The sequence below is a fragment of the Chrysoperla carnea genome, chromosome 1 (genome assembly GCF_905475395.1).
Source record: "Chrysoperla carnea chromosome 1, inChrCarn1.1, whole genome shotgun sequence".
Taxonomy (NCBI): domain Eukaryota; kingdom Metazoa; phylum Arthropoda; class Insecta; order Neuroptera; family Chrysopidae; genus Chrysoperla; species Chrysoperla carnea.
In genome coordinates, this window is record NC_058337.1 from 116,841,221 (window position 1) to 116,851,692 (window position 10,472).

At 28.3% G+C, this 10,472-nt stretch overlaps 1 protein-coding gene across 1 annotated transcript; it reads left to right on the forward strand.

The window, feature by feature from the left end:
• The first annotated feature begins 201 nt into the window (after positions 1-201).
• Positions 202-10,152, forward strand: LOC123305099 (protein yellow-like). The gene is made up of 5 exons (XM_044886714.1): positions 202-375; positions 4,604-5,159; positions 5,229-5,455; positions 7,378-7,492; positions 9,103-10,152. The coding sequence occupies exons 2-5, from the start codon at positions 4,611-4,613 to the stop codon at positions 9,433-9,435; spliced, it is 1,224 nt and encodes a 407-aa protein (XP_044742649.1). The 5' UTR covers positions 202-375; positions 4,604-4,610; the 3' UTR covers positions 9,436-10,152.
• Positions 10,153-10,472: the final 320 nt, after the last annotated feature.

Consider the following 10,472-nt stretch of genomic DNA (forward strand, 5'->3'; position numbering starts at 1 on the left):
AAAGTACGTATTACCACATGTGACAATCTAACAAACAATATTAATTGTTTACTAACAAATTATTTACGGCAATCGTTCAATATAATATCCATTATTGTAGGCCAAAGAAGTCAGCATCAACAAAACAACTCATTCACTAGCTGCTGGTGGGGGACACGATTTATTGTAGTATATGCTTTGTTGATATATAAATTATTATGAATAAATTTATGTATTCGTGAGTTGGAAAGGGGGGCATTTGAAAAGGTGCTGAAATAAGTTACCATGAATAATAATCAAACTATTGGCAACAGTTTAATAAAATTCCTTGCAAAGGAATTTAATGCAGTTATAACAGTTTTAAAGTGCAAACTATTAGTTTTGTTGTAAAAACAGGTAAGACTACAACATTATTTTAAACATTTTTACTTAAAGTTCATTGTATTTGTTGTTGTGTATTTTCAATTTAAAATGTAAACAAATTTAGAGATAAAAAAAACCGATTTAAATAATTATTATATCAAAAAACAAAAAATTATTTTATTTTATAATACTCCAATTCCAACATAAGGTATATCTATTCTTGAAGATGGTTCTCTTTTTACAAAATATTTTCTGATTTTTTTTACTTTTCTGTACTTTTATTTACAAAATGGGAAGCATCAAAACAGTGGGATGAATAGAAACAGTGAGAATTCAACAATAAATTTTACCCATATATTCATAGAAATATGCATACAAAAATGAAGTTTGATTGTTGGATACCCCATTGTTTCTATTCATCGACGGTAAACCTGCTCATTTGAAACACATTAATTAATTTCTTTCACACTTTATCCAACGATCCATATAGGCGGAAAATGACGTTTTTCTTTAGCAGATAGATGCTTATCTACCCAGAAAATAACTCTTTCAATTGGTAAAGACCACATTAAAATATGAGTAGTCTTTGTTTTGGAAATATTCCCTAACAGTATACATTCATGAAAATTAAATTGAGAACTTCTTTTTTTGAAGCCGGTTAAAAAGCACAGAAATAAAATTTTCTTAATTTATGGGTAGAATATTCTCGAGGACGTGGGATTTCTTAGCTTACGACAAAAAAAATGTGTGCACCTTTTTCCTTTTAGAAATTATTTTTAAAAACTAATTGTTTTAATTTTAATTATTTGATTCTGCGAAATTCGAAGCACTTGTTGGAATTTAACATACGTAGGTTATTTTTAAAAAGAATTCTTTATAAAATAATTTTGTATTCATCAAAACAAAATTACCCAAATATTTGTTTCGAATTAAAACTAAATTCTATCAATAAATCAAATTAAATTTCGTTCACTCTGGATGTTTTAATATTTTAAGTTTTTCCGAATAGTTTTTAATACTTTAATTCAAATATTTCAGAAAAGTCTGGCTCGCGTAAAATATTAATATTGCTACACATTTTCCAATAATAAAAATAGTAAAAGTAAAGAAGCCGAAAATCACTTTCAATCTAAAAAAAAAAAAGGCTAAAAGTAATTGATAATAACTTATCTTTAATAAAAATAATTTATTATGATCATTAAGTTAATTTTTATGTTATTTCCAAAATCGTCATCTGTTTAAAAACAATAAGCAGGTGACGATTTTGGAAATTTTAACATAATGAATTAAATGAATTATTTTTATTAAAAATAAATTATCACTGTTACTCACAAATGACTTGATGGCGAAAAAAACTCGATTACAGTCAAATTTATCGAATTGTTTGTTCCAACTTATGTGGAACTACAGGGATGTTACTGTCTTGAATTCAAAAAACGATACTTTAAGAATGAAGATACTAATAAGAATGAAGGTTTTTAGTTTTCCTTTAATAAAATTAATGGTGTTACTTTAGTAAAGTTTCTATTGGAAATCGGAAACAGTCATACCACGTGCTAACTTCTAGACTTCTTCCCTATCCTACACTCCTACCTATGCATATTCTCTATTGTAAAGGTCGAAATATATTAACTGAAACTTCCAGTTAATCAAGTGATTCTAATGAGAATGTTTTAGCTCAAAAATTTCCTGAATTCAACACTATTTTGGCAACACATACCTCGGCAACTATGTTAATGATAAATACAGGTCCAGGAGGGGGAGAACAGCTGTCACGCGAATCATTATTTAGGATTTTTACCACTTTTTAAGCAATTTTTTTTACCAAAACGATATTTTTCTTTACACTATAATTGTTGTAACATTTTCATGAAGTATACAATTTTTTCGTATTTTTTCTGATAAAAAGTACTAGAATAGTACCGATAATTTTGAACCTTTAAGCCATAATTCAAACTTTGGCTCTTGGCAGTAAAATTTTTATGTATTCTAATATTTTAGAAAAATTTTCCTGTTGCGCCTAGTTTCGGTCTTTCTAATTTTAGAAGATACCTATAACTAGTAATAAATATCATACTAGTATTAATAATTTTGAGCCTTTAAGCCATAATTAAACCTTTAGTTCTAGGCAAAAAAATTATTTGTATTATAAAATTTTAGAAAAATATTTTCCTGTTACGCCTTTTGGGCTATTTAATTTAAGAAATACCCACTATTTTTTGTAATCTGCTTTTATTGTATTGAAACTGAATATGGTCTAGACTTTGGTTTATAATAATTAAAACAATTCTCAATAAAAACATTTTTTTCCTGGTATTAATTATTTATTATAGATTGTAATTGATCTAGTATTAAATATTTGAAACCAATAATTATTTTAGTAGGTAATATTTTACAGTATTTAGTTTAATACCCTTGAAACATCACCATGAAATTAATAATATTTTAAAATTTATTTCTTTGTTTTATGGATTCAAAATTTTATTTAAAACATAAAAGATACTTTAATCAGCTTACTTAAGTATTCAATAACCTATATATTTATTTTACTTAAAAATAATTTTTAAAAAGTAATACAAAATTTTTCAGTCTAAAAAGAGAAAGATGAAATTTTTATGGGCCCTAAAATTTTAAGTAATGGACCCATCGTGATTATGTGTCTCACACTCAGTGGCGGATTTAGAGATTTGCCGCCCGTATGCTATTCAATTTTTGCCGCCTCTAAATTTTGATATCTTAGTTCACAATCATATCAATTATCTATCAATAAAATTGCAACTTTATGATTTGTGCTCCATTATCCTCATTACATCAACTTTTCCCGTATGGTTAGTATCATCGAGAACTATGGTACCGTGTTAGATCCTTGATTATTTTTACAGCAAAGAATTATCAAAAAACAATATTTTATGCAAAAAATATCTCAAACATGTACCAATTTTAAAGTAAGTTAAGGTATGTGTTAAAACTATACAATACTTATGTAATAGGAATAAAGCTTACACAAAAAATCTAGATTTGGCGAACGTTGATAAATATTTATTATTACACTTACAGTTACAAAACAACACAATAAATATATCCTTTCTTAATTATTTGTTAGTATTATAATTCAAGTCAAGTCAAGTCATTTTCCAAACTTTTTCTTACTACAACTAAAATAATTAACTGATAAAATGTATCCATTTTCTAATCCGCAAATTGTCTAACTTCATATTTAGTAGAGGGAATTTTTTTATTGTCATGTTGCAATCGTTCAAATATCAGTTATTCGATTGATTTAAACAAAAAGACTATACTTATTCTGAATCTCTATAAGATATCGAACTAGTTTTTTATTTAATAAAAATTAGTCAGTATTTTTTACGCATAAAGAAATAACTTTCTGGAATAGAATTTGACAATTTGCAAACTTGCTGCAGCAATCATGATTAGACCATCGATATTGTATCAAGATTGAATTGTGTAAGGAGATCTCATAATTATTAGGTACACGGAGAAAAAATTGTAGTAATTATCAGTGAAGAAAATATGTAAAAATAACTAAATTTCGACTATAATATGGAATCGCTATTGCGATATTCTAAAAATTCATGCTCATTACATTATAATCAAAAGCGTTTAGCAATTGTTTATGCAGAGATTTTGAGATATTTATTATTTAGCACTGTATATAGGACTATATTTCGGTTTTTGTTGAATATTTTAATGCCTCTATAATTTTTGAAATTCGTATTTTGTATGTGTATTATAATTTTTTCTAAATTTTGTCAATCGAAATAAAAAATTTATGAACTAAATTTGCCGCCCCTTAAAATTTGCCGCCCTAGGCTCCAGCCTACTCAGCCTGCTGGTAAATCCGCCACTGCTCACACTTCTTTTATATCGAAGGGCAATTCTTATAAATGCGGTCTAACACTTCACATAAGAAATTCCCATTTTAATTTATGTCTCTATACCTAGAAGAACGTTTTATCATAATCCATCAATAGGTACTTAACACCAAAAAAGGTTAAAAATTAAAACGATATCTTAAATTTAGTAACATGTCTATAGAACTAATAAGTACTAATCGTTTTAAAAAAATCGAAGCATATTGAAAAAGGTCTTGCATATAGAATCTCAAAATTTTAAATTGAAAAATATTTTACTACCTTGTCTGTACTGGATTGCTTAAGAATTTAAATAATAGTTAAAATAAAAATAATTCACCTAAATATTCTATGCAAAAATTTATTTATTTTTTTTTTACCACTAACAGCAGTAACATGGGAAATCTATGGATCCTTGGAATATTATTATGTGCATCCACGATAGCATTCGCTGGTAAATTAGAAGAAGTATTTTCATGGAACAAAGTTGATTACGAATTTCCAAACAAAACAGCCCGTGAAGAAGCAATTGCCAGTAAAACATTCATACCAGAACATAATATACCAGTTGGAGTTGAAAAATGGCAAAATAAATTATTTTTAACTGTACCACGATGGAAAACTGGTGTTCCATCAACTTTAAATTATATTGATTTAACAAAAAGTGCTGATACAAAATCACCAAAATTAATTCCATATCCAAATTGGGAATCACATGATTTAACCAATAACAATGACACGAGAATTATATCACCATTCCGTATTCGTGCTGATGAATGTGATCGTCTTTGGGTGCTTGATTCTGGAATTGATGACGTACTTGGATCCTTTAATGTTATGACCGGACCATATTTACTAATTTATAATTTAAATACAAATGAATTAATCCGAAAATATGAAATTCCTACCAAAGATTTAAGTGAACACTCATTTGTTGCAAATGTGGTATGTATTTTTCTGGAATTGTTACGGCTGTCAAGTTCAACAAATTTAATTTTGATTTTACGTTTTCAGGTCGTGGATATTACAAAAAGTAATTGTGAAGATGCGTATGCATATATAAGTGATTTTTCTGGTTATGCAATTATTGTTTATAGTTTTGCTAAAAATGAATCGTGGCGTGTTAATCATAACTTCTTCCATTTTGATCCATTGAGTGGTGATTATACTATTGGTAAAGTTAATTTCCAATGGACTGATGGTATTTTTGGTTTGGCTCTATCACCAGTACATGAAAATGGGTAAGTTGTTTCAAATTTCATTTTCAATGTGCATCCAAAAAACATGTTCTTTGACATTTAGCAAACGTAATTGGAGGTTTTCTAGCTGCTTTTAAATGAAAAATTTCCCACTTTGTAAATTATGCCATAAGCTTTGATAATTAATTATTTAATCATAATAGGGTTTTTTTTTTATACAGGGTGGCTTTTTTAAGTTAAAATATGCTTGAAACTCGAAAAATAACTTTTATCGATAAAAATGCTTCTAGCAAAAAATCTTGGGTGTGTAGGCGCGCATCTTATGCAGGCATTCAACTTGACCTAGGTTTTCTACTGCATAACTGGTAATCTCAAGATGAACACTTTAAATAAGAGAGTTGTTATTGATTAAAAAAGTAGCATTTTTTGTTAAAAGCATTTTTCCGCAAACCAGCTTAGGCAAAAACGTACTGTCTATACTATTCGGTTTACAAAAAAATGTAAAACAACAAAAAATGTTTGCGTATTTATAAAGAACAACTTTCTAATTTAAAGTGTTCGCCTAATGTTTGTTGGTTATGAATCAGATTATGATGCTTTAATTGAACCTGAAAACTAAGATCTATATATATTTCGTTAAAAAAATGTGTTAATCACAATGGAGAAAGAAGTCCTTCAGTGGAATAAATAGATGCTTTCCTTTGCATATTAAATTTAATTAATTCTTTTACAGGATTTGCATATAAATTAATGCACATGAGCAAACACTTAGTGACCCTTTCATTAAACTAATTTCTAATTTGATTAATATCTAAACAATATTTTATTTAAAGGTCGAATTTATATTTTACTAGCGTTTACCCGCGTGCTTGTAGAGAGAAATAATTTTCAATGGAGCAATTTAAATCTATTTATTAACACGCTTATATTAACTTCACATGTAATTAATAAAATCTTAGTAATAAAGTCAATTTTATCTTACTTCTAATTATCCGATTAATTGGAAATATGCACACGTATTAAGTAAGATCCTGATCAGAATCAGCAAGAATCTAAATCTTTCTTATCTAATTACTTTAATAATATTATCTTGAAATATTAATATTACCGTCAACGAGGGCTTAGCTTGTGTTTATTGTATAGCTCAAACTAAACCAAAGTGGCACTGAGCAAGAGAGAGTGTAGATATGAGTGCACATACATATCTCTTATTCAGTGCCTCTTTGGTTTGATAGAACTTCTAGTCGCTTCCCTTTGCGTCAGGTCGGAACCCATCAACGTTAATAGATTTTTTTTTAAATATTCTTTGTTACCCAAAAAATACCCTTATCGAGACTAAAACATCCTTCTTTCGCCCCAAAACGAAAATTTAATCACCTCTTACAATCACCATCTTTAGTTTAATGACCATCTCTACCCAAAAACTATCTCAATTTGGAACAGATTAACAAAATTATGAATAAATCATACAGAATAAATTGAAAAAAACACGCTTTATTGCACTGAAAAGTGGATTATAGTTTTAATTTTAATGAAAATTCAAAACCTATGGGTAGTCAATATCTGTCAATTAAGCATATTTAAAGAATCAGTGTAGAGACAACCCCCGCTTATGTTACAATTTTTGTTTGTTTTAACTTATTTAACTCGGGTAGAGGAGGTATACCTTACTTTATTTAATCTACGGACATTCAGCTATATCTACAGACAAAAATTACGTCGATTCGAAGTTTCGTTTTGGCGTGAAAGAAGGACAAACAAACAAACGAAACACACTGACATTGATAAATATATAAATTTAATTTTTATTTTTTGTTCATTTAAATAATATTTTAATTTCTAATAATAATAATCGAAGGATATTTCATTCATTTATATAATAAATATTAACACAATAAATAATAAATTGTAATTGTTTGTGTTTAATATTATGAAATAATAAAATTTTTATTGTTATTTAATAGGTTCCGCACCATGTATTTCCATCCAATGTCTAGTACAAAAGAATTTACTGTATCTACGGAGGTGTTAAAAAATAAGACCCGGGCAGTGGATCCACATTCATATTACGATTTTAAGGTAAATAATCTAAATTTTTGATGAAAAAGATCACCCTATCAGAGGGTGAATTTATTTTTTATTTTACTGTAAGTTATAAGAAATCAAGAACAGTGGTACAGAAATAAAATAAATTTTGGCCTCTTTATTTAATAATTATTCAAATTTTAAATTAAACTCAAATTGATCAGATATAGTTAAGTCTACGCCGACTTGTCCAAATTCGCGGTTTTTTAACTTCATAATATTTACGTTTTACCTGTCGGTTGGGTTTTGTCTACAATAACTTTTGGCTATGCAATTAGAGCGCGTTACAATCCTTTCGGATCCAGCGCGTGCTACAAAGCTTTAATCTACCCTTCAAGTCCAGCAATTCAAATCGTTTCATTGCCCAAAATTCAGGATAAGAAATTTCACATATTTAATAAGCAATTCAAATTAGTTAAATTACAAATTCTTGACAGTAAGTTTTCTTTTTAAGACATGTTTAATTAAATTCTATCTTATAGAATTAATTTGACTAACGAGTTTCCTAATTGGCAAGTTCCGCAATTTAATTTTTTTATTGTCACATTAAATAAATTACACAAGGGGGGTTCAAATTAATCATTGTCATTTTAAATATGTTATGCACACACAGTCAAGTAACAGGGAAAGGAAAATTTTGATATTTGAACGTAAAAAGAACTAGTGTCACTCGTATTTTTACAAAACATTCAACTTACTGTTTGGTAATTTTAATCCGATTAACTGACTAAGATCGTGTATTTGATGCTAGTTAAAGGTTACAATTATCTCGAAAAAAATACTTTTGGGGCAGTTCCATAGATACAGAATAAATGCGTTAAAAAAAGAATAAAACAGTGTTATCAAAAATAATAACAAGTTAATGTAAAGGGTGGTACAATTTTTATGTTAGCAATGGTTTTTTATGTTTTCAACTCTGTAAATTAGAAAGCTATGAATACTTTTGCTTGTTTCAAACGTCAAATGTTAGTTTGAAACATTCACTTTACGATGTGAATCGTTTAACTAACGCTCAAGCTCAAATTATTAACTAATGCTCAACGCTTAATCTCCCTAGTGAGCTAGGAATTCGCTTCACTGTGCTAAAGTTCGAGCAAACTGTAAGCATTGGCGATAGGGTAAGCGAAGTGTATCATCGTAGCGTGCGTTTAACCAAGAATACGTCATTGGATTTATTTTTGTGTGGGTTTCTTATTAGTCTCGTCTATATCAACAAACCTGCAACGTTGGAGCATCTAAAAGCTAATATTCGCGTTATACGAAATAACTCCCCGAAACTTGCGAAAAGTCATTGAAAATTACTCCAAACGAATTAATTGCTGTAAATGGTCCAGAGGCAGCCATTTGGCTGATATCATTTTTCATATTAAAAGGAGTATACTTAATATTCGATTAATAAAAATATAACTACGATAAAATTAGATTTTGATATGAATTTTTGACAACGTTTGTCCCTATTCTGGTGAATATTACCCGTAAACGGATTTTGTAAAAAAACCACATTAAGAAAAACCTATTATACTAGAACTATCATTATAGTATTCAAACTTGCCTGGATCTAATTTACTTTGAAAAAATATGCTAATGCATAATTTGTTTTCCAGCTTTTGGGCGACCGTGGTGATAAAACTCAATCAACAACCAATTTTATTGACGAACCATCAAATGTTTTATTTTATACTCAAATCAATCGAGATGGAATTGCTTGCTGGAATACAAAAAAGCCATTCACAGCCGACAATTTAGTATTATTTGATTCCGATAATACTACATTAGTATTTCCAAATGATTTAAAAGTGGATACTGATAGTAATTTGTGGGTGGTAACGGATCGTTTACCCATTTTTATGTACTCGCATTTAGATTATCAAGATATTAATTTCCGTGTACTTAAAGGTGCTGTGAAGAATATTATTGCTGATACAAGATGTGCTTAAAATTTTTTCTATTCTTTTGTCTTCGTTCTACTTATTGTTAGTATCCAGAATTTAGATTTTAAACTTTTTTAGGAAAAATTAAAGCTTTTACAAATCTGACTTATAAATTTTAAGTGAGTGGAAATACGGAGTCAGTTATTTTTTTTATCAAAGAGAATACATTCAAATTGAGTTGTAATCTTCTACCTAATATCATTTTTCTTTATTACATACAAACAAACAAAATTATTGCTACACGGACGCTTAAAAAAGAAGATAAGGCACGAAAAAGACAGACGTTAAAGTTATTATTCTGATACCCACTTAAGGAACTCGTAAAGTTTGTAATATTAAGCCTCTTCCACACTCTCGCAAAGTAGAACAAATTCGAGCAAGGACTTGTTTGACTTCGCTAAAAAGGCAAGTTTTGGTACCCGGGGCAAAGGCAACACGAGGCACCCAAGCGAGTTTCATCTCTACAGTCTCATGATTACTTGTGTAGTTTAGTTCTGTTGTCCCTTCGATGCCAGCCATAACATGTGGTAGTGCGTGCATTTCGCCTAGCTTTGGCGAATATACTTGGAAAGGGAACTCCGCGAGATTGTGGATGGAGGTTTCTATTTCTCCTCTATTCACACTAAAATTAACAGAAGATCACAACTCAAATAAAAGTCGAAAGTAAACAAATATGTAAATTTTAAAAGAAAGTGTGATACACAAATAATTTTTTAGAATTAATATAGCCTGAAAATGTTAAAAATAAGGTTAAAATTATACATGAAAATTTATAATAATTACGAATAATATTTATTTAAATCGTTTTTAATATTCATAATAAATATTATATAACCATATTTTTGTCCAATAATTTTTTTTTTACTTTTTTATCTTTCAAAAAAAGTTTTACACATCCCTTTATTACAGTTACAGTTAAAAGTTTTTTTTTATTTTTAAGATATTTTTCATGATATTATAAACAAAGACACAATGTCGAATGCGCTGTTTTTTCCTTTTATTATTTATTTATTTGAGTATTTGTTTTAAAATTTATTAATTAA